We start from the raw sequence: 24,381 nt of genomic DNA, 5'->3' as shown, positions 1-24,381 counted from the left end.
ACAGCTGCTTTGTGGGAATCAAATTATACTGTTTGTGCTATAATCCTATTCTAACGATCAAATAATTCTTCCAGCAGCATGAAATGAGGTCCATTTGGCATGAAGTGGGCTTGGCAAACCAGTAGAGGCCTCTAAATAATCACCTTTTTTTCATGGTCACAAATCATCCTGGGACTAGACATCAAGTTCATCAGGGTATACTGTCTGGAATATATGTATTTTTCCTTTTATGAAACTGAAGACAGCAACTATTCATATTTAGTCTTATGTTATCTCTTCCAACATATTTTCTCAAAGATCCTTAAGAAAGGCTTTGGGGTCATAATCTAAAGCACTATCAGTATGCTAGAATGTAACTCATTTGAGTCTAAAGATTTTTAACCCATTTAAGGCAACTTGGTGATTTCTACCACCGCACCTATCTTGGCTTTTAATTTCTTCTTACTGCTATTTTCTTTGTTCTTTACAGTTTGAGGATCATTTTCTTTGATAGAAAATGCAAGCAAAATAGACAGACATTGGGTATTTCTGTGTTCTTTCAGTTGTCTGATTATTATCGTATCATGTGGTCTCAAGCAGTGGGAATATCTTTTTCTTCTAGCTCTTGATATTGAGCATAAAATACCCACTCCCCCAATAAAAAATAAAAGCCCTTTTTGCTATTAAACCTGACTGTATTGTGTGCTATAGACTTCCTGAATCTCCCTTTGACATCCATGGCCCTTTTTAATATTTTCCTTTGTTATGTGTTCCTCCTCCAAACCCCTGCCCTTTAACATCCTGATTTCACTGGGTGTTGGCTTGTGTGAGTACATCTCTTATTTCTTCCACAGCCAGATCACTGGGATTTGTAGGTCAGAATCTGGGTCTATGCACCTCCTACTCCTCTGAAACCATATCCTTTTTTATAGCCTTTACCATGAAATTGTATGTATTTTAAAAATATGATCTATTTTTTTCCAATTTAAAGGGAAAGCACATTATGGCAGAGACTGCTGGCTCTCTCAATATTCATTCCCTCCTTCTGCTTGACATACTCAGATGTTAGCTGGGCTGCCCAAAATAAACCCTACATTTCCTGATCTCCCTTGCACCTGGGTGTGACCTTGTGGCTATCTTTTAGGCAGTGGAATGTGAGCAGAAGTGATGTGTACAACTTGTGGATTTTGTTCTTAAACCTTCCGCTCCTGCTTTTTCCTGATTTTGCTGGCCAGCATGCAATTATAGCAGATATGGTGGTGAGCATTCTTGAAATATGTGGACCAGGGCAACACCCTAGATATGGCTTTCCATCCAAATCTCAGGAGCCTGGGTAACAGACACTGTGGAGACACTACATCAGCTCTGGAATGTAAATGTTCAGGGTGTTATATGAGAAATGCATTTGTATCTCATTTAAACCACTACACTTTTGAGTTTCTTTGTGACAGTAACCTCACCTGTATCCTAATAAAACAAAGTCATTAATTCAACAAGGATTTATCCCAGTCAGTGCTTATACTCTGTTCACAGAGAAATCTAATGATAATAATAACTGCAAAACTCTGTAGTTGTTTACTACATAGGGTACTTCTGTTGTGCCAGGTACTATGCTTTTTGCACAGATTAGTTTATTTAATGCTCGCTACAGCATCATTAGGTAGACACTCGACTTTTATTACTCTCATTTTACAAAGAAACTGACACACAGAAAGGTTGGTGACTTGTCCAAGGTCATACAGGATAGTAAGTAGCTGAGAAAGGATTTGAGCTAGAGTCTCTGACTCTGGAGCTATTATTTTGTCTCACCAAGACAAGACTGTGTCATGGAACTGCTCATGGCAGAGGTAGAGTCAGGTTGGGTTACTTAAGATGATAATAGTATTGAAGACATATGACTAAAAAGTCATGACAAAACAGAAAAAAAAAAAAAGCTGTGCAAAAATGGAAGGCAGCAATGATCTTGCCCTGGGAAAAGCTGCAAGTAAGAAAAGTGAAAGAGCACACATTAGATAGAAGATATGTATACCTTTTGCAAAGTTTTAGTGTGCCTGAGGAGTAGTAAGACACTCAGTGACAGAAGTATATGGTATATTGGAGATAATGGAGTGAAATTATACCATAAATTGTAGTTGCTAACATTTTTTTTTAATTAAAAAAAACCTATTTATTTGACTGTGCTGGGTCTTAGTTGCAGCAGGCGGGCTCCTTAGTTGCGGCATGAGAACTCTTAGTTGAAGCATGCATGTGGGATCTAGTTCCCTGACCAGGGATCGAACCTGGGCCCCCTGCATTGGGAACGCGGAGTCTTAACCACTGCGCCACCAGGGAAGTCCCAGCTAACATTTATTATTATGTGTCAGCACATATTCTGACTGCTTTATATACATAAATTTAATCAACCCTCATAACAACCCTATGAGGTAGGTGTTATTATCATTAACTTCATTTTAGATGAAGAAATTGAGGCATAGAGAGGTGAAGTAACTTTGCCCAAGGCCACACAAATAGTAAGTAGTAGAACCTACCTAGTTTGGCTTCAAAGTCCTGCAGTAGTCTGGGTCCAATAAGAAGAAACCACATGGTATGTTAAACAAGCGAATTTGAATGTCAAGAATTAACTATGATAAAAGTGAACTGTAAGATAAAAGGAAACTATATGGTAACTAGGGCTGAGTGAGAGTATGCAAGGACAAATTTGAGAGGGGTCTGGATCTTGTTGGAGAAAGCAAGGGTTGGCTACCAGACAGCAGAGAAGTTTGCTGGTTTAGCCAGGCTGCAGGCAGTCTGGAGTTGCTAGGCAGACGGCAGAGAAGCGGGTGGAGGCGAGCAATCACCAACTGGCCCTGTGGGGAGCCACGGGAATCTGGGAGCCAGCAGGGACAGAAGGCCTTCAAGAGGCCTGGGGGGAATACTGGGGTGGGGGGCGGAAGGACTGCTCAGTGTGTGACCCTGACCCCCAAAAGTCTTGCTGAAGGACAATGGGCAGGTGGTTGCCTGCAGGCCTTGCAGGGCTCTGGTTTCTGTGTCAAGAGGGCTGCATACAGGTTATTGCCAGGCTGAAGCTGCAAGGCTGCAGAAGGACCGAGTTTGGGTCTGTGGCTGGAGCGGACCCCACTGGATGTTTTCATGACCACACTCCTATCTCTGGTCCGGTCTCTCCTAACCACAGGCCTAACTCTGGTCAGGTCCCAGAAACTGCAGGAAGCTTCTTCCTCCAGCGAACTTAACTGAGAAGGCTTAACATCATGCTCTCTTTAAAGAAGAAATGCTTAAAGGAATTCCGTTTTTTATCACAGAGCCTATGTTGAAGTATGTATTTGGACCTGAGAGGCAATACACTGATAACTGACACAATGACTTATGTTCAAAGTCTTTAGGACTTTGGGCTTTACAATTCATGAGACTGAGAGAATCTAAAAACCAATAAAATAAACTAACAATTTAAGTTTTGATAATGGGAAATACCCTGATCAGCTATATATGTCACTTGCAAATTTAAACATTCAGAAGGATATAAATCTAAAGTGCAAGTCCTCCATACCACTCATTAACCAGAGATAAATACTTTTTTAAAAAAAGTTTTTTCTTATTGGCTGGGTTGGGTCTTCATCGCAGCACACGTGTTTTCTCTAGTTGTGGTGCACGGGCTTCTCACTGCAGTGGCTTCTCTTGCTGCAAAGCGCGGGATCTAGGCGCGCTCATGGGCTCTAGAGCGCAGGCTCAGGAATTGTGGCGCACGCAGCGATAAACACTTGCAACAATCTGTCTTTCCTGCCAGCAAATAAACAAATATATGATTAACACAAAAAGGATATCATAAGGACCCTCTCAAAACTGTTCTTACTATGTTAAAAAAATCAACATACCTTTCTGAGCCAATATATTTGGAATTAACCCCCCTCATCATCCTCTCCGCTACCCCCCCCCCACCAGACTCAAACTAAACCTTTGTTTTTCACACAGAGGTCCTCTTACTTCACTTGCACACGTGGAGTCTTCCGAGTCTCATCTGCCACAGCCGGCAACAGGTTACAGGGTCTCGGACTCCTCCGAGACTCATGAAGCACCGTTCACCAACTCCAAGCCCTCCCCTGACTCGTGTCTCAAGCGGCCAGCCGGTGACCCCCTTTTCCCCCCACGCTGACTGCAACCCAGCTGTTCCCAAAACCTCCAGCAAGCCTGGCGCCGCAGCCCCTCTAGGACCACGTGCCGCCCCGCCCCTCCCCTCCCCTGGCCCCACCCCTCCCCTCCCCTGGCCCCACCCCTCCCCGCCCCTGGCCCCACCCAACTGGGGGGTCTCGCCCACCAGGAGCCACGCAGTCCTGCTCGCCCTGGGCTCCGCCCACTGTGAACTCACGCCGCTCACCCAACCCCGGATCCGCCTACGTCGCCCTGGCTCCACCTTCACGGGACCAGCACTGCGTGCCTCGAGCTCCGCCCACCTCGTCCCAAGCTTCGCACGCCGGGAGTTTGCGTCGCTCGCCCCGCCCAGGCTCCGCCCAACAGGACATGCCCCACCAACCCAGGGCAGCTCTCGTCCGCCCACTGACCACCCCGCCCCCCCCAATCCCGCCCCGACTCCACCCTTCCGGAATCTGCAACGCGCGTCTCAAACTTCTTGCGCGGGGATCCTTCGCGCCCGCTCGCCCAGGCTCCGCCTACCCTGCCCCAGGCCCCACCACCCGGGGACGCCACCAGCGGCCTCGAGCTCCGCCCACTCCGCCCTGCGAACCCACGTTGCGCGTAGTGCGCCGACACCTTCGCTGAAGCCCGCCCGCGGGGCTCTTCCAGTCGGTTCGCCTCAGGCCTGTGCCGAGGCCCGCCATGGAAGGGGACGTCTCCGCCGCCGCAGCCGCCCACTACCAGCCGGCCAGCCCCCCGCGGGACGCCTGTGTCTACAACAGCTGCTACTGGTGAGGGGGAGCGGGGTCGGCTCCCGGCATCTCCCTGGCCCGCTCGGCCGCGGCGTCGCAGCCGAGCCCCGCCGTCGCAGCCGAGCCCCGCCGTCGCAGCCGAGCCCCGCCTCTTCCCGGCCCCTCCCCGGGGCCGCTCTGGGCCTTGGCGGGCGAGTGTTCCGGTTTGAGGGGAGGAGGGAGCGGGGAGCGGGAGTGGCAGTCCTTGTTCCTTGAGTTGAGCGTGGGCGTTTGGGTGTGGAGGGGGCGGTATTCGCCAGGAGTGGTAGGGTCGGTGGTGCGTTACTTCTGCCCGGCTCCTTTCGCTTGGACGTTTGTCAGCAGATCTCAGGGCTTGGGCGGCCAGGAAGGGGAGTTGGAGGCGGAGGGTGGACCGCAGAGAGCCTTTGGAAATTATTCTGCTGAAGCCTGCGTGGTTTCACACTGATGTGAAGGTCATCTTAATTTTGGAAGAGAATGAAAGCGCAGAGATCCTACAGTAACATTACCAAGATCACCCAGCTAATAGCAGCCCGGAATCCAATTCAGGCCCTTTTGTACCAGAAACCAGGATCTGAACCGCCGTGTCGTCATTATAATAGTGGTTACATTTACACGTAGCACTTGATATATGACAAGAATTGTTCTGAGACGTTTATGTCAGCGAAGTAATGTGAGCCCCACAGTTACACGAGGAGGTCGGTACTGTTGTCCCCATTTTAAAGGTGAGCACGTTGGAGCATGGAGGGATGCAAGTAATTTACCTAAGGCCACATAGCTTGTGAGTGAAGGAATGGGGATTTACACGCAGAGTTCGGCTCTGGAGTCCACACACTGCACCCCTGTCCTAGGCCACCTCTGTGGCTGAATCACCACTCTTATCTTGGTCCTTTTCACACCCACACCTGCCTTTCCCTTGCTTGAATAATGACTTCTAACCCCACTTTCCAGTCCCTGCACAAAAAACCTTAGGGTCCTCTATAACTTACCTTTCCCTCCTTCCGATGGTCACCAAACCGATGCTGTGGAGCTCACCATTTGTTCAGCTCTGACTGCATGTCAGGCCTAGTGCCAAGTACTTCCATCCATGCTTAGGAGATAGGTCTTTTGTTATCATTCTTCTCATGAAAAGACTGAGCCACAGAGAGGCCTGTTGTTTGCCCAGGGTCACACATCTACAGTGGTGGTACTAAACCTGGAACCTCTGTAAGGGTGGAACCATGCTTCTTCTGCCCTGTCTCCCACCTCAGTCCTGTTAGTTCTTGTCCCTCACATCCATCCGTTGTTGTTGTTTTTTTGCGGTACGCGGGCCTCTCACTGTTGTGGCCTCTCCCGTTGTGGAGTACAGGCCCTGGACGCGCAGGCTCAGCGGCCATGGCTCACCGGCCCAGCCGCTCCGCGGCATGCGGGATCCTCCCGGACCGGGGCATGAACCCGTGTCCCCTGCATCGGCAGGCGGACTCTCAACCACTGCGCCACCAGCAAAGTAGCTTGCTGGGGATGTTTTTGAGAAGGTTCAACTGTTAGCCAGTTGTTGGATGAGATGGTATTTCAGGTCTCTACCAATTTTTTAAATGTCATTATCAGTCTTTTGGGCAAATTTGAAAGACATAGAGTGTTCTTGTTTAATTATATTGATTAAACAATTACTTTATTTCAGTGAAGAAAATATTTGGAAGCTCTGTGAATACATCAAAAACCACGACCAGTATCCTTTAGAAGAGTGTTATGCTGTCTTCATATCTAATGAGAGGAAGATGGTAAGTTGGGGAGTGATTGTGGAAATTTAGGATTACATTAGAAGCTAAATAGACCATGGGTTTAGCACTGTTCTAAAATGTGCCGTATAAAATACAGCAACATTTTAAAGTTTGTTTTTGAATGAGATTTTTTCCCTACCAGGACATGGTTGAGTTAGTAGAGCTTAGTCCCTTACTTGCAGGTAAGGAAATATGTGATGGTATGTTTATGCAAATAAAATCCCCTTTCTTTAGGTATTAAGTTAGAGCTATTAAAATTAAACTTCATTTTTAAATTAAGTTAGAGGCACATATTCTCAGGTTTGAAGTAAAGGTTTCTTTGTTTCTGGAGTTTTAATGGAACTGTAGTAAACTTCTATGAAGTATTAAGAAAAGTAAGCCCTTAATATTTTGTAAAGCACTTTTGTGAACATCATCTTGTTTGATCCCAGTGGAAACCCTGTGAAGTAGACAAGGTCCAGACAGCTGTCTCTGTTTTATAGATGAGGAAATAGAGACTCAGGGAGGTCCCATGAATAATTAAGTGGGAAAGCAAGATTTGAACTTGCCAGGAATTCCAGTTCCTAGTTTAGGTCTCTTTCTACTCTCCAGAAAACATCTTGTAATTAATTATTGCTCCTTCATTGTTAAGGACACTTGGAAGGATTTGGATTTCTTCTTATCCATTCATTCTTTCACCTTGATTGTTGATTGCCTAGAAATATTTTATTTTTCATGTATGTATTGCTTTAAAGAATTTAGTAGTGGTTTAACTGAAGTTGTGGCTTAGGAGAGTTATTGTATTTTGTAGATACCTATCTGGAAACAACAGGCAAGACCTGGAGATGGACCTGTGATCTGGGTAAGGTGGTCAACACAGACAGCTTCTGATGCAATAGTATTTGTAATCCATGAGTGGTCTTTATGTTTTGGTAGAGCAGAAATAATGGGGCAGTAGAGAAAGACTATGATAATTATTAATAATTTGACTTCTTGACGATAGATGTTATTTGGTCTAAGGTAGAAGCACTTATGGGCATGTTTTCTTTTAATTTTGAAATTATTATAGGAATGATTTTAAATGGCTGATGTAGCAGATATATTTGTTATCTAAACTCTTGTCTATTTAGCACTGGAAGGAACTTGAGCATTATCTAGTCCAGCTGCACAGTAGAATTATCCAGAGATTGTTAAAAATACAGGTTTCTGGGAATTCCCTGGCGGTCCAGTGCTTAGGGCTCAGGGCTTTCACTGGCAGGGGCCTGGGTTCAATCCCTGGTCGGGGAGCTAAGATCCTGCAAGATGTGCGACATGGCAGAAAAAAGAAAAGAAAAAAAAATACAGGTTTTTGATCTAGTCGATCTAGAGGTTCAGGAATTAGTGTTCTTAGTAGACTTCTGAGTGAACATGACTGGCATTTGGAAAACATGGATCTGCGCCAACCCCTTCATTTTTCAGTTGAAGAAACAAGCCAAGAAAGGCAGAGTGAATAGCTCAGGGTCATTTAGCTGATCATTGGCAGGGCTGGGTCCTTTCCAGTACACATCCATATGTCACCTTAAACTGGTCCCCTGAAGAATGGAATTGTTTATGCTAAGAAACATGAAGGTAAAGTAAAACTCCATTCATGATAATGCAACAAACATCAGGTTTCTGATGCTTATTTAGAATAAGATATCATTTGAATTGGCTTCATTCATTTACTTAACATATATTTATTGAGTGCCTCTTATATGCCAGGCACAAAATAGACTGAAATCCTTGGCCTCATGCTCTTGCTTCCTTCACCAGCAGGGGATCCTCTGCTCTAACATTGAAGCCCAAATCCAGCAGTGTTGGGTTAGGAGTGCAGGCTGAGTCGGACACATGGGGGTTAAACCCCAGTCCTCCCGTTGGTGGGCTGTGTGAGCTGGACAGGTTATTTACGCTCTTTCTTCGGTGTCTTCCTCTGGTCACTGGAGGCTTTAGTGAAATAATGCATTTGAAGCATTGTCCTGGTATCTGGTACCAGTGCTCCAGAAGAGTTAGCTATTATTGTTAGCAGAGCTACAATAACCCCAGTTGCGGACTGTCCATCTGCCCTAGCAATCATGCCCATTGCTGAAGTACTCAGCTGATTTTGAGTCACGGTCTTGCTTCCTGTCTTCAGGAAACTCGCAGGGAAAGGACCTGTCCCCCTTTACACAGCAGCTCATGGCGGCTCAGTGTGGGGAACCTTGTTTCAGGAAGTCTCCCCCCAGATTTTCTATGTGGAGCAAGTCTCTGGCAGATTGATCTGGGCCTCACTGCTGTTCTGTTGCAGGGAATGGGTAGGCTTCCCTAAGTGGGTAGAGGCACGGTCCCCGGAGGAACAGATCACTTTCTAAGTGGACATCCCTGCCTCTAGCCCCACTGGGTCTTTTCCAGGCATTTGGACAAGCTCTGTACCCAACTCAGAGAGTGAGGCTATTGCTGGAATCTGCATTCCTTGGTTCCGCATCTCTGCCGTGAAGGTGACTCCTAGTTGAGGCCTGCTTTCCCTCTCGAGTTCACCAGCCATCTGTTATGTAGGAATATGGACCCAAGCTAACCAGAAGGGTATTCCTTGTTTATGCCTTTTCCTCTCCTTTTATTTTGGGCTGTGCCTCGTTCCCTGGTCTTAGTTCCCTGACCAGGGGACAAACACACGCTCCCTGCAGTGGAAGTGTGGGGTCTTAAACACTGGACCGCCAGGGAAGTCCCTGTTTGTGCTTTTCCACAAGTTGTGTCCTCCTTCTGGGAAGCTCTCCCCTTCAGGCAAGAGGCAGTGACGGCAGCCTTTCCTCAGTGAAACGCTCCTTAGCAGTTGCCTGCCTTTTCCTCCCCGCCCACACACACCCTGCCTTGGTTGCCTTTTTTTTTTTTTTTTTTTGCGGTACGCGGGCCTCTCACTGCTGTGGCCTCTCCCTTTGCGGAGCACAGGCTCCGGACGCGCAGGCTCAGCGGCCATGGCTCACGGGCCCAGCCGCTCCGCGGCATGTGGGATTTTCCTGGACCGGGGCATGAACCCGCGTCCCCTGCATCGGCAGGCGGACTCTCAACCACTGCGCCACCAGGGAAGCCCTTGGTTGGCTTTTTATAAGGCTGATTATTTACATAGTAGTCTCATTAATTCTCTCAGTAATACTGTGAGGTAGACACCACAGTTATCTCCGTCCTGTAGAGGAGGAAGCTGGCTAGTGGTGGGGCTGAGGCTGAGCCAGGTGATCCCGCTTCAGGAGCCTGTGCCTGCACGCTCTCCCACCTCTGCTGAATTACCTCATCATCTCACCGTTCTGCAGCAGTTGACTTGTGTTTCCCGCTCGCTTCTCTAGGAACTCCTTGAGGGTAAGGACCTATCTTTCTCATCTTCGTATCTGTATTTTAATAGCATGGTTTCCCATAAAAAAATAGGGAGTACATATTTCAAAAAAAACTGTAATATAGGGTAGAAGATGTCAAGAGAGAAACAGATTTTGGATACGGTGGAGACTGCTTCTGGCAGGGGTGGGAGAGGATGAAAGATGGGCTCATGGGGAAGAAAGCATTTGAGTTGGAGCTTGAGTGATAGATGTGGGGAGAGCGGAGGAGAAGGTGGTGCAGGTGGCGCCGAGTAACGTGAGCAAGCCTGGGGGAAGGGAGTCGTGGACTGTTACTGGGGAAGCAGCGCTTAGTTCATGTATCTGGAGGGTAGGATGCATTAAGGGGAGGACAGGGAATAAGCTTTCATTTCTGATGCTATTCTGATTTCTAAGATAGAACTGGAGACAAAGGAAGCACTTGCAGCTCTGATGGTACAACATCTCCAGTCTCAATTATGTTTCCCACCTCACAGGGTCAAATGAAACATCGTTTGAGAAAGTGCTTTGTAAGCTCTGAAGTACTAGAAATGTCAGATGGTATTTCTAACATTGTATTGATGTGATTGAACTTTTTATCTCGCAGTGCTGTTCTCTGTGAGAGCATTTTTCTTCTGAGGAGCTCTAAGCATCACACTGCCCTCATGTCCATTGATAAACCTCCCTGACGTCCCTTCCAGCCCTTAGCTGGTTGGGCAGTGCCCCGTGTCCGGGAGTGAGAGTGAGAATTCACCTGTGCGCTGGGACCCAGCTGTGCAGGAGAAGCTCTCTGTATTCTTCTTCCTTAATGGCTACATATTAGGGCTTGGCTGACTTAAAACCAATAACAACCGCATTTTAAAGTCCTTCCCCTCTCCAGGCTCACCTCAAGCTGTCCCCTTTGTTAATGGTTTGGAGGATATCCTTGTAGACTTTTTTCTCTGTACTCATATGCATGCATGTGTACTTCTGAATGCACATGTCTGTCTTTATATACACATAAATTAAAAAAATAATAAAATAATATATAATACATATCTGCAATTTGCTTTTTCCATCCAACTGTGTAACATGGACTTAGTCCAATTTCCACAAAAATTTACCTACTTCTCTTTAGCAGCTGCGTAGGACTCCATCTTATGGCTGCATCATGGTTTGTTAACCATTCCCCTCTTGGTGGACTTCTCGTTGTTTCTGAATTTTCAGTGTTATAAACAGTGCTGCAGAGATTTGCATTGTTTATATACCTTTACATGCATGTGGCCATTTTTCTATAGGCTGGATCCCTAATGGTAAAATTGCTGGATCGAAAGGTGAACATTTAATGTACATGAACATTTCCACTACTTGACTGTTCCCTATCGCTGGACATTTGGTCTGTTTTCAGGGTTTTGTGTTTGCTTTATTTTGCTATTATAAGGAGGACTGTCTTAGTCTTGTATATGGTTTTTTGTTTGTTTGTTTTTAAGCCTTCAACTTTATTTTTTTTTAAGATTTATTATTTATTTTATTTATTTTTGGCTGTGTCGGGTCTTAGTTGCGGCACGTGGTATCTTCGTTGAGGCATGTGGGATCTTTTGTTGGGGCATGCGGGCTTCTCTCTAGTTGTGGTGTGCGGGTTTTCTCTCTCTAGCTGTGGCGCACAGGTTCCAGAGCGCATGGGCTCTGTAGTTTGTGGCATGCAGGCTCTCTAATTGGGGCGTGCGAGCTCAGTAGTTGTGGCGCACGGGCTTAGTTGCCCTGCAGCATGTGGGATCTTAGTTCCCTGACCAGGGATTGAACCCACGTGCCCTGCATTGTAAGGTGGATTCTTTACCACTGGACCACCAGGGAAGTCCCTTGTATCTGTTTTTGATGATATATATGCATTATTACTATAGCCTTGGAATACACCATCATAAGGTAACCTGGTTAACTTCAGCAACTTTTACTTCTAGGATTACCATGTTGTCTTGCTTCATGTTTCAAGTGGAGGACAGAGCTTCATTTATGATCTTGACACTGTCCTGCCATTTCCCTGCCCCTTTGATACTTATGTGGAAGATGCCTTTAAGTCTGATGAGGACATCCATCCACAGTTCAGAAGGTGAGGAAATTCAGGGTGGATTTACCTACTTTCTGAAGTTGGACCTTGACAATTAGACAGAGTTACTTTGGGTGTTTGTTTTTGCATTGGTTTTGTAAAGATCACTTGTCTTGTCTTCACCATTGAGTTGATGTTTGAGAATCATGTGCTCTACAGAAGATTCAAAATGTTTTAAAGTTTTAAAGGTTGTCCATTGTATAAAAGGTTGGCAGTCTTTAAAAATTTGTGTGATGAGATCCAGAACATTTTCCAACAGTCGTTTTGGGCATTTCTCTCATACTCTTCGTTTTGGGTGGGTGGTTGGGTGGTGGCGGAGCTGGATGCCTGGCGATGACAGAAGTCAGAGGGCTGTGACGGCAGCACCCGGACATTACGCCCTCTGCCCCTCGTACATAACACTGAGCAAGTAAAGGCAACCGGCTGTACTTCCATGCCTTATGTAGTTTGGGATTTCAGCTGATCATTTCTCATGGCGTCTTTAACAGGTATTAAAGGTACATATATATTTGTATGTCACTAATAGTACAGAAATGCCTGTCTAGTTTTGTGCATGTCATAGAAAATGAGTCTATATGAGAATTGAGTTAGAATTTCAACTGTGATATAAACGAATGTTGGTTTATGTACAGGAAATTTAGAGTGATCCGCGCAGATTCATATTTGAAGAACTTTGCTTCTGACCGATCTCACATGAAAGACTCCAGTGGGAACTGGAGAGAACCTCCTCCATCATATCCCTGCATTGAGACTGGAGGTGAGCCAAGGACGCCCTCTCAGAGGGGTTTCCCATCGCTGTGCAGATGAGCGTGTTCCCTTAACCAAGGACAAGAAGTGCATTGTTCTTTGGGTAAGACTCCCTGAGTGGTAAGAGGTAAGAGGGAGTATAGTTCTTATATTTATCAGATTCAGAAATTAAGGCACAGAGAGCAGGACCGGAAGGCACCAGAACTCATGGGAGAGGCAAGGCGTGAGGGAGCCGAACCACGACCCCGTTGCTGGAATGTTGGGTGTACCTGCTGCTTGCGCCCTGGACTTGGGGAGATCTGCGTGTTTGTGCCGCTTAACGGGGGGACTAGTAGCGCCTTGCCGTGGTGGGTGTCATGTGATGGTGAAGGAAGTCCCCAGTGCATCTTTGGGATATGTGAAATGTCGTTTCACTGACTGTGACAAAATCTGCATTAGAAGGAGGTGAGAGCTAGCAGGTTTTACTGCCCCACTCGTCTCATTTCTGTGCTTTCAGGCATCAGTCCAATTACGAATTTCTTGAGACTTAAGTAGGTAAAGGATTCTTCACCGTGTTACTATTGTTTGGCATTCACCTGAGTTGGAAACATTATTTATGGTGGGAATTAATTTGCAACGTTGCCACTTATTGGTGAAACATCCCCTCACAAGGATGATACCGTCTGAGTCAAAATGCTCTGTAAGCCGTGAAGGATGCCAGAAAAATAGGACATTAGTGTTCAGAGTTCAGCAGGGGAGAAAGTAAAAAATATATTTGGTGTATTTGAAGTGAGTGAACACTGAAAGAGGATTCCAGCTCTGATTTTTGAGGCTCTCTGTGAAAAGCTCTCATGATTTTTAAAGTTTATATTGGAGTTTCTTTGGGTTCACCAACCTGGTTCCCAGCTTCAGCATTAGAATTGGGATAGCTCAGGTCAGGAAAAGGCATCATGGGTCTTGCTTTCAGTCTCACACACCCTGCTGCACGGTGTGGTCTGGACAATGCTTGCACGGCTCCCTGTTTCTCTTTTACATGTGAGCACTAACACAGAGCCTGACATGTCGTGGACCTTCAGTAAACACCTTGTCAGCCCCGGTCATTCCTTTGGGTTTTAATGACTACTTCCCAAGAGGTGCCTGGCAAAGGTGCCAGGCTTTGTGCCAACCCCTTCTATGTAACTAGCTCATCAGGGGCCTCCTGAGGTTGATATTGGAACTCAAAGGAATCTGCTCTGAATGTGGGGTAAACATACTGGTTTCTCGTGTAGTAATTTAACCACATGTTCATGTTCTCTCGTGTGGTAAATCCATTACTTCAAGCCCTGTGTTTATCAAAGGAATGTATTTGAAGTTAGGAGACAGAGGAATTACCTTTAGCTAATTAGTGTTGCTTTATATAAAAAAAAAGCTTAAAAAAGAAAAAACATGGTTCAAGAAGACATTAAACTTTAAACTGATGCAGCTTTGTTTTTTTCATAGCAGCTCTCCTTGGTCCCCTGCATTTAGTTGTGGAATTGGCCTTTAGGGCTTAAAATTTAGTACATTTGATGTGTTGCACATTACAATTAAGCCTGTACATTTAATAATTTTGGTGGTCATGTGTCTGCAGGCTCACTATTTTCAATTCAGCATTTAGTGTATTTTAAATAAAGGAACTCTTTTTTTTTTTTCTCCCCTCCCTGAAAAAAGAAGGAAACGGAGATTCACAGTCTTGCAGCCTTGCTCTGAAGGCTCAGTTCCAGTACCAGCCACAGATGGTTCAGTTCTTAAGGACGTTTCCCAAGTCTTGGGCTGAGTTATAGGATCTACCATATTTGTCCCCTTCTCTTTCTGAGCCCTTTGCTGCCTTTTGTCCGCATTTACCTCTCATCTCCTTGTCTCAGATGACGTGTTATAGTAACACTGGCTAATTTGAGCCCAGCTGGAGGACCAGTGTTATGTAAACAGAAATGTTGTAGTGCCTCTTGGGGAGATTATAGGCAAGTGCTGATTTGTTATACATTTATCTTTAAAAATTAAAAAAATTCTTATTTTATTTTTATATGTTATTAGGTAATGAATGCTTGCAGATCGTAATCCTCTTTTATTTACTTACATTAAAAAGCCCTAGAAAATGAATACAGTTGTATTTCAGAAGTTGAGGTTTCCTTTAGCCATTTGTTAAAGATTTTAGCTGACTTACATGGAGTCTGGCATCTACCCCAGGTAAGCAAGAGCTTTTGCCCCATCTCTCCTGGGAGGCGCCTGTTTTTCCTTTATTTTGGATTCCTTGGTCATTGTGCATCCCTGGCCCTCTGATGACTTCAAGAGAAGTCCTGCTTTTGCTGATTATCTAGCTTTTCTTGTTGTAAGGGTGGGAGTGACTCTGTTTCTAGTTTTCTGTATCCTAAGTGCTTACCTTCATATTTGAAAGATATATTTGTTGGGTAATGTATGCTAGTTTTACATGTTTTTTCTTTCAGTGTTTTAAAGGTGTCTCGCTTGTTTTCTGCTTGCTGAGTTTCTGATCAAGGAGCATGCCGTTGTTCTTGTGTCTGTTTCTCTAAATGCAGTGTGCTCTGGCTGCTTTTTAAGGTTTTCTCTCTATCTCTCGATTTCAGGGATTTGGTTGTGATGGACTGTAGCATAGTTTGCTTTAGGCTTATTCAGCTTGAGGTTTGTTAAGATTCTTAGATTGCGGGATTTATAGTTTTCATCGAATTTGGAAACATTTGGCCATTACCTCTTCAAATATTTTTTCTGACCTCTCCCCCTTTTTAAAAAAAATTCTTGTCCTTCCCCTACACGTATGTTAGATGGCTTGTTACTTCTCTTAGGTCAATGATGTTCATTTTTTTTCAGACTTTTTCTGTATGTGCTTCATTTTGAATAATTATTTTGTCTGTAAATTTATTGATCTTTTCTTCTTCATTAACTCATTTGCTGTTAATCCCATCCGGTGCTTTTTTTTTTCATTGTACATATTTTATTTTTTCATCTCTAGACATTCCATTTGGGGCTGATTTAATATCTTCCATTTCCCTCTTTGTCATGCTCATGTTTTACTCTACCCTTTTGAGTATACGGAGCATGTTTATAATAGCTGGTCCTTGTCTGCTGATTCTGTTATCTCTGTCGTTTCTGTCTGTGAATGTTGATTGAGTTTTCTCCTGGCATTGAGTCATATTTTCCTGTTTCTTTGTGTGATTCGTAATACTTGGTTGGGTGCCGGGCTTTGTGAATTTGAGGTACTTTTAAAAACAGTGTTGGATTTGGTTCTGTCATGCACTTAAATTCCTGGGGGTCAGCTGGATCCTTTCAGGGCTTGGTTTTAGGCTTTTTTAGTGCAGGTTTGAAGCAGCCTTTCACCCAGGGCTAATTTAGCCCCACTGCTTTGGTGTGACCCTTCTGAGGATTCTACCAAATGCCCAGGTGTTATGAGTTCTCTCTACCCTGGCTGGTGGGGACCATGGAAGTTCTGGGAGTTATTAGACTGACTGCTTTACGGTGCTTCTTTCCTGGCCTTATGAGATTAGTCCTTAACCAAAGACTTAGGGGTAGAGGAGTGAGTTCCCTCTGCAGAAATCCGGGACACTCTGTGTAGTTCTCTCCTCTCCCACACTATGTCCCTCACATGTAGCTGCCAGGCCCTTCTGAACTTAGATCTCTGTCTTCCCATCGGCGGGAAAAACTCCCATGCTGTTTGTGTCCCTGCCTCCGTGCTGTGGTCTGGAAACAGCTCTCCGGGCAGTGAGCTGGAGGGATCCTACAGCTCCTGCCCTTGTTCCTCTTTTCTTAGCAGTCAGTTGTGTGTTGCCCATTGTCTGGTGTCTGGAAACAGTTGCTAAATATATTTTGTCCACTTTTCTGGCAGTTTATGGTGGAAGTGCAGTTCCCATAACAGTTCTTTGATGAGTAGAAGCATCTCTGTATACACTTAAAAATTTGTAGTATGGAAAATTTTAATCATATACAAAACTAGGCAGAACAGTAGACTTTCAGCAGTTACCAGCTCATGGCTGATATCCCATCCACTTATACCCCATCTACTTTCCCCCTTCTTGTATTATGTTGAAGCAAATTCCAGATATTATATCCTTTCAACTCTAAATATTTCAGTACGGATCTCTAAAATATAAGGATTAATTTAAAAAATACATGACCACAATGCCATTATTACACCTAAAAAAATTAACAATAATTCTTTAAAATCAACATATATCTCTGTAGTCAGTGTTGAGATTATCATAGTTATCTCATGAAGTCATAATCTTTTTTCATGTAGTTTGTTCATGTGAATCAAGGTCCAGATAAAGCCCCCCCATCGTGCTTGGTTGGTATGTGTCTCTTTAGGGTCTTTTTTAATATGTAGAGATTCCTAGTCCCACTCTTTTTTTATTTTTTTCTTGTAATTTATTTGTTGAAGAAATGAATCTGGGAGAAATGGTCTGGATTTTGCTGATTGTATCCTTTTGTATCCTCTGTATTTCCTATAAATTGGCAGCTGTATCCAGTAAACTGGCAGTTTGCTTATTTATGCATTTTTTCACTTAACTTTTTATTTTGAAATAACTTTAGACTGCTAGGGAATTGGTTAAAACAGTACAGAGAGCTCCTATATACCCCTCACTCAGATTCCAGGGGGATCTGAGAAAAACCATAGTGTAATTATCTAAATCAAGAAAATAGTAAATCAGTATGAAAATATTGACACAGTACTGTTAACTTATAGACCTTACTTAAATTTTGTAACTTTTCCTCCTATTTCTGTTTTCTGGTCCAGAATCTAACTCAGGATATTACATGTAGTTGTCATGTCTCCTCATCTCATTCTCCTTCAATCTGTGACAATTTATTTTTTTTTTCTTCCTTACAACTTTTACCCTTTTGAAGGGTACTGGTCATTGACTATGAATAGTGTCCCTCAGTTTGGGTTTGTGTGATGTTTTGTCATGATTAGATTGATGTCATACATTTGAGACAAGAATACCAGAGAAGTGATATTGACCCCTTATGAAACATTTGAATAATTTTCCCTACTTTTGGTCTTCTGGGTTGTTTTATTGCTGTTAAGCCAGAATTGTGCTTTCAGTGGACATTTCTTTCATGTATTTTTGTAGATTCCAAAATGAACCTGAATGATTTTATCAGTATGGATCCTGAGGTGGGATGGGGAGCCGTCTACTCACTGTCTGAATTTGTACATCGGTTTGGCAGTCAGAACTACTGAACTTGACCTCTGGATGTAGTGCCATGGAGAAATTCTAGGACGTGAACAATCCACCCCTTCATCTGAGACAGCAAACGTTATGATGGTACATTTGGCTTGGAATTATGCTTTCCTCTTTTAATTCAATTGAGTTGAAGCATAAGTGAACAAAAGAATAGATAGAAACAATTTTTTTTTGGTATGTCAGGTTGAAACTTGATGTAGTTGCTCAGATATTCCTACTGCTCCTTTGTTAAAAAATGTGAAGACTTATGCCAGTAATTGCTTTTGTTATGATAAATGTGTGGACTTCGTGTCTGTTTTGGATGGTTCATGTCTCTCCAGCTATACTGTAAGCTCCTTGAGGGTAGGGCTGTAGCCCGTTGCTCTGTGAATCTCTAATGCCCATAAAAGGTGCCCGTAAAATGTTTGCTAGTGACTGTGCTGCTGCCTGAAGAGGGCTGACGTTGTGAGCTCAATCAGCAATAAGTGTTAGTCTTTCTGGACCATTCATTCTGTTCTTAGCAAAGATTGCAGCCCTCTCAGGCTTAAGTGTTGTTTGGCCTATTTATATATGTTTTTAAATAAAATTGACCTAAATTAATTTTGTTTTGAAGATTTTGTGTCCCTCTTTGATAATCTGGGATACCCAAGAATGTCTCAATTATAGATGGGAACCATTGCTTTAAAATACTTTGATCAGTCTTCCTTCCTGAAGATGTTTTGGAAATTTGGCTTTCATCATATAATTCCAGATAAAAGATGTTTGGCATTAAACCAGCACATAGCACTAGCTCTCATTCACGTCCTCCATGGTTCTGTTGTAAAAATGAGCAGATTTCTTATAACAGGGCTGTGCAAACTTTTGCTCTTAGATGAGTCTTCTGCTTACTCCGAAACTTCCATTCAAATCCTCTGCCTTGTGCTCTGGAGGGACACCTGCTATCATTTCCTCAGGAGTCAGTCAGTTAGTCAGTCTAAGGAAAGACCGTATATCCATTTGGCTCGGCTGACCTGGAAGATGCTGGGAGAAAGTGAATCAACTTTGGTAAGAGGAATACAAATACAACCTAAATTATTTTTATAATTTAGAGTTAAATACAGACCCTAAACTTAGATAACTTTGTTGAGTTTCAGATGGTCATTTAAAAAGTATGTGACTACACTAAAGAAGATAGAGTTTGGCAGGTTGTACCACAGAAATACTTTGCCCTGAGCAAAAGGAATTCAGAGACCCCAAAGGATTGTGATCTGATTTACAAATTGCATTTTTTGGAGCTTTGTTTTTTGTTTTTGTTTTTTTTTCCCCTGCCAATTTATGAGCAGTTCCCAATCTGGTATTCAAAATTATGTCTAGTGCAGACCAGTCAGACAATCTTGTGTGTGTAAGTTTGAATTTTCTAGCCACCTTGCCTTGAAATTGAAAACCCCCTACTTCTAACCAGTGTGATGAGCAAGGTTTATAGTTATGTTAACATATCCAGTGGCTGTTGTCATGACTTGTTAGAAGCAATAGAGGACATCTGTTATTTCTACCTACCACTCCTACAGTACCCTTTGGGGAACTCTTCTTTGTGTATATCATATATCGTATATAGTCCTAGTGGCCCATAAATAGAGGCATGTAGCCTAAACCGAGCCAGGCTTAGACCCCACCCCTGGACAAGTCTAGGAATAGCCTGTCACAGTGTTCTCTGGAATTGCTGTATTGACATTAAGAGAGGATAATTCTCTGTCCATCAGGACTGCTGGGCTAGGGCCACTGGGAGTTTGGGGCTGCTGGTGGGTATCTTGACTGCCACAGAAGTAAGGCCTGCCTGCATAATGCACCCGAGCAGAGCGGGAGCCCCAAGGACGTTTCTGAGTGCCTGGATCTTTCTTTGCTTCAAACCAACCCCAATTTCGAACTTGCCAGTTATACAAACCAGTGGGTTCCTTTTTCTCTTCAGTTTGTGTGAGTTGGATCGCTGTCATTTTTAAGTGAAATGTAAGCTCCCTTGCAAGATTTTTCTTCAGAATTGTTGATTTTATCAGGAACTGTTTCTTTTGTCTCTCTGTGCTTAATTTTTCTCTGAGGTCAGGTTTGCCTCTCTTTATACTCAGTATGTGTGAGAGAACTGAATAAATACTGATAAATGCTGTTTGGAAAGAGGAACTTTCAAGAAAAGCAGGGGACTAAAATAGAATTTGTAGTTGACTATGAAAATAAGAGAAATAAGGTATCTCTGAGAATCTGACGGGAAAGCAAATACACAATATAAAATGGCTCCCAGGTCAATAGAACTGACCATACCTGATTGTGGGTATTACCGTGGCTTTTACAAGCAATTGTGTCTTTCAGAGGAAGGGTTTGTTAGCAGTGGAAGTAAAGACAAACGCTTTTTTGTGTGTGGTTTTTCTCAGTTTAATTTTTAATTATTTAAAAATAGATGGCACATGCATATTGTACAAACGCAAAAGATATGAAAAGGTATATAGTGAAAAGTACTCTTTCCTCCCGTTCTTACCTTCAGTTTTCTGATTTCCCTACCCAGAAACAACCTGTTTTCAGTTTCTTTTCTATCCTTACAGGAATTTTTTTATGCCCATGGAAGCATATAGCATTATGTATTAAATTCTGGGGGTTTTTTCTTACCACAAATGGTAACACTCTAAAAGTATTGTTCTGCATTTTACTTTTCAAAGTTAATATATTTGGATATTTTCCAATCAGTACATGTTGAATTTCCTCTCTCCTTTTAAGGGGGGGATACACTGTAGTTTGTGGTGTGCATGGTCCATAATTGAGCAGTCCTGAAGTTGTTGTAGTCTTTTGGTATGACCCCCCCCCCCAAAAAAAAGGTTCCAGGAGTATTTTTGGCCATGTGTCTTTATAGCAATTTCTGAGATAAATTTTGGAGGTGTAGACTGCTAATTGTCTCACCGAATCCATTCTCCTTTTTTTCTAGAAAAAGGGATACAAATGTTTTCTATAAAGGGCCACACAGTAAATATTTTAGGCTTTGCAGGCTATAAGGTCTCTGCTGTAGCTGCTCAACTCGGACTTTGTAGCTGGTAAGCAGCCATGGACGATATGTAAATGAATGGATGCGGCTGGGCTCCAGGAAAACTTTGTTTATAAAATGTGGGGGCTTGAGGATTTGACCCCTGGGCTACAGTTTGCTGTCCCTTGTTTCAGAGTCACAGAGGTGCAGCTGGCCTTGTGGCTGCTCTGCCAGAGACTACATTTCCCAGTGTCCTTTGCAGCTAGGTATAGCCATGTGACCAGGTTCTCACTGTAGGAATGTAAGGGGAGGGATGTGTGTCACTTATAGGGCTGACTTGTGGGACGTTCCCCACCCAGTCTTTCACACCTCTCCCCCCTTTCCTACTGGGTGGTATGATGGTGACTAGAATGACCTTGGAAGCCACCCACTGAAGATGGCAGAGCCACCATCAACCTGGGCTCCTAAATGACCCTATGGAGCCGAGCTGCAGGCCTGCCTGAAAAGCATATTGTAGAACTGTTCCATAAGAGACACACTTGTGTATTTTTTTAAGTCACAGAGTCATTGGTGAGTCTTTAGCCCACCCCAGTTAATACAGTGCCCATTCAGGACTTGTCACAGGGTATTTCCACTGGGTTGGAAATGAGACTTTGTGATGTTCCATGTGGAGTTGATCCACGGTGTTTTCGTGCAAGCTGCCCCTTAAGTGTCCTGGAGTGTTTGTGGGATTATTGCCCTTTGCAGAATGTTCAGGAACACCGAACGCAGATATCCATCCATACCTCTTATTTTGCATGAGGTTCGAGAGCCTTGTGGGAAAGAAGCCAAATGAAACCTGTCCTCATTTACAGTTCAGACATGTGTGGGCCTGTCTGATGGACTAGGGGTCCTCAGAGCTATCCTAGCTAGAGGAGAGGAAAACAGATTCCTGAGGGAAAATCACTCTTAAGTGAGGAAGACACCTGGCTGAGTGGACCAGACCTGGCAACGAGGCCTGGTGGTTAGAGGGACCACTGGTGGAAGGTACAGTGTGAGGTGTGCTTCCTCATTGCTCACCCTTCGTGCGGTGCACCCCTTTACTTGCTCTCTCACCCTCTTGAAAGCCCTGTCCTCTGGGAATGAAGGGAAAGAACTGTGTCACTAGGGGCCCAACACGGCTCTGTGGGAACCTTGCAAGTAGCTGGTCTTGGGCATCAAAGGAGAACAGTGGAGGCCAGTGGCCTGAGAGGTTGGAATTCTGGTGGTTGAGTGGTTGGCTCAGAGCAACAGAGCAGAAGCATGATAAAGCCTGAAGGCTGTGGCTCTGATTTTCTGTGAATCCCCATTTCATCAGGACTGTTTTTTGGTTGCTGTTCAATTCAAATAAACATTTACTGAGCCTATGTTAAATGGGGGCATGGTTAAGAGAGGCACCTCTTCTGTCTGTGTACAATTCCTGCCACTCTGTTTATCCTCATATGTCTCACTATTCTTGTACCGTTATTCAAACTCCTATAACGGAATGGTGACCTTGTTCAGAAGCTCAGAATCTTCTTAGAAAGTTGTTAGTAGAGTGATGGTCACAGCTAGTGGAGAATCTGCTTCATTTTCTGAAAAAAACAAAACACTGAGCTGGACTTGTTGCTTCCCATGAAGGTGCTGGGCTCATCTGGGGCTTCAGTCATAGGCTTTTTAGAAAAACCAGCAATGATGTCTTCTTTACTCCGAAGTTCTTTACTCCAATCTTCACTCCAAAAGTTCTCTGTGGGAAGAGAGTGATAATCAATGGTGGCCTCAGTGACTTCTTCCTCAGAGCTCAGGGTGTGTAATTTCACCTCAGTAGATAAAGCGAAAGTCTGCACGTTCTCCAAATACAAGTCAGTGGTAGTTTCTTCATCTTCAGTGAAGCCTGCCTTGATCAGTGGTCAAGGCTGGTCGGTCAGTGGTCGACTCTAGGTGTGTGATGAATTCCGGGAGTCGTGTGGGGTTGGGCACAGCCAGGGTGAACCCGGCAGAGGGGAGGAGGGCCTTCCTGAGCAGGATGCTGATGCCGGCGGGGAGCACGGGGGCTTGTGAAGGCGAGGAGGCTGAGCGTGTCTCCATCTCATCAGGACTTCGAAGTAGAGAATGACCTTATATAGGATTCACAAGCTAGTGGGGGGCTTGCGTACATTCAGTTTATAATAGCAAGCACCCCTGACAATTCATAGACGTTCTTGGTGAAGAATGCTTATTAAAAAGCTGGACTTAATTTTGGTGAATATGTGCTTAAATCATGAAGAGTTGGGATTACTGTAAAAGTGAAAAGTTTGTACTCACTGGTGGTTGGAAGCCTGGGACATACCAGGTACTTACCATTCGGGGAAGGGGACGTCATAGTCATTTGCCTTGAATATATTTGGAGAACAGAGTTAGAAGTTACAGGCAGGTTCCCTCCCTCCCTCCCTCCCTCCCTCTATCCACCCACCCAGCATGTATTACATGCCTGCTATTTGCAAAGTTAGGCCCTGATGGATAAGGCAGAACTGTCCTAAGAGGAGACATGCAGAGTGCTCTGGTTCAAGGGACAGAACCTCTGTCCTTTATTAGTATGTCTTTTATTACCTCACTTTCATTAGCATGTAAAGCAGAGGGCCAGCCTTTGAGGAGCCTGTTGTATAGAAATCTTTTGGTAAAGACTTGGTACTTAAAGATTGCACTTTGAACAAATGTATAAGCCAAAATGAAGGACTTTTCTGTAATTATTTAAAAGGATCTTGAAGGAAGAAGTGATTATTCCAGTACAGAACCAGAAAATTTGGGAACACATGAGCATCCCTAGGACCAGAAAGACAAATCCAGCCTGAACCAGAATTATTCACTTAGTTCCCCTAGTTAGGGGTTACCATCAGCTCTTCAGTGAGCAAGAGCTGGAGACTTATGTTGGCACCATTGCCTCTTCTGTGTAGTAGTTAGTTGTAGGTGTATATCAGTAATATATAGTTGAGTCTATAGTACTCATTCTGGAGGCTAGTGACAGTTTCTCTGAGCAAGTCCTTTTGCCACCTTCATAGGACACTGAGTGAAAGAAGCTGTCTAGTTATAACTGCAGTGAGGTGCTCAGGCTGAGTGCTGTAAATATTATAGACCAGCTTCTGATACTCAGTGTGGGCAAAAGGTGCTAAGTAGTCCCCCATACTGCATTATCTTTCAGCATGTGGCACACAGTAGATGCTCAATAAACATTTGCTACATGAACGAATATATATTTATGAGGTTCTCTCAGTGAGTTTCCATTAGCGCTGCTAGTTATAAAATCGATGAAATGATGTGTAGTTGTGCACATAAAACAGCTGCAGCCAGTCGATTAGGTTGAACTTGGTTGTGAGACAACTATTACCACCGTTTTTTCTCTTGGCAGAGAAATGACAGAAATGCGCTGTGGGAGGGCTTCTCTCTCAGCCTATTCTTTTGCCCTTTGTCCCACTGTG

At 44.0% G+C, this 24,381-nt stretch overlaps 1 protein-coding gene and 1 long non-coding RNA gene across 8 annotated transcripts in view; one reads left to right on the top strand and one right to left on the bottom strand.

Annotated features, from left to right (window-relative positions):
- Nucleotides 1-2,355: 2,355 nt before the first annotated feature.
- On the bottom strand, nucleotides 2,356-5,182 carry LOC149746914 (uncharacterized). Of its 2 annotated transcripts, none has more exons than XR_016388317.1 (2): nucleotides 4,719-5,182; nucleotides 2,356-3,753 (listed from the first exon to the last, which is right to left on the bottom strand). It is a non-coding gene; the product is annotated as an uncharacterized LOC149746914 (long non-coding RNA). The 2 variants fall into 2 exon arrangements; XR_016388318.1 differs by lacking the exon at nucleotides 4,719-5,182 and adding an exon at nucleotides 3,958-4,188.
- The window catches only part of NTAQ1 (N-terminal glutamine amidase 1), a 211,650-nt gene continuing 191,831 nt past the window's right edge, over nucleotides 4,563-24,381 (top strand). For 2 of the 6 annotated variants that reach the window (XM_030764145.2, XM_089898753.1), the window contains exons 1-5: nucleotides 4,563-4,895; nucleotides 6,535-6,634; nucleotides 7,425-7,475; nucleotides 11,886-12,034; nucleotides 12,664-12,788. In XM_030764145.2, coding sequence (XP_030620005.2) covers nucleotides 4,807-4,895; nucleotides 6,535-6,634; nucleotides 7,425-7,475; nucleotides 11,886-12,034; nucleotides 12,664-12,788 — 514 coding nt within the window. In that variant the 5' untranslated portion in view covers nucleotides 4,563-4,806. Of the gene's footprint in view, nucleotides 4,896-6,534; nucleotides 6,635-7,424; nucleotides 7,476-11,885; nucleotides 12,035-12,663; nucleotides 12,882-17,856; nucleotides 18,746-24,381 lie in introns of those variants that run through there. The other 4 variants (XM_030764148.2, XM_089898754.1, XM_030764149.2 and 1 more) reach the window with 3 other exon arrangements.

This window comes from Delphinapterus leucas, chromosome 17 (genome assembly GCF_059928025.1).
Source record: "Delphinapterus leucas isolate spDelLeu-1000000601 "Yukka" chromosome 17, BTC_Dleu_Yukka2, whole genome shotgun sequence".
Taxonomy (NCBI): domain Eukaryota; kingdom Metazoa; phylum Chordata; class Mammalia; order Artiodactyla; family Monodontidae; genus Delphinapterus; species Delphinapterus leucas.
This window is presented reverse-complemented; position numbering and strand designations above follow the sequence as displayed.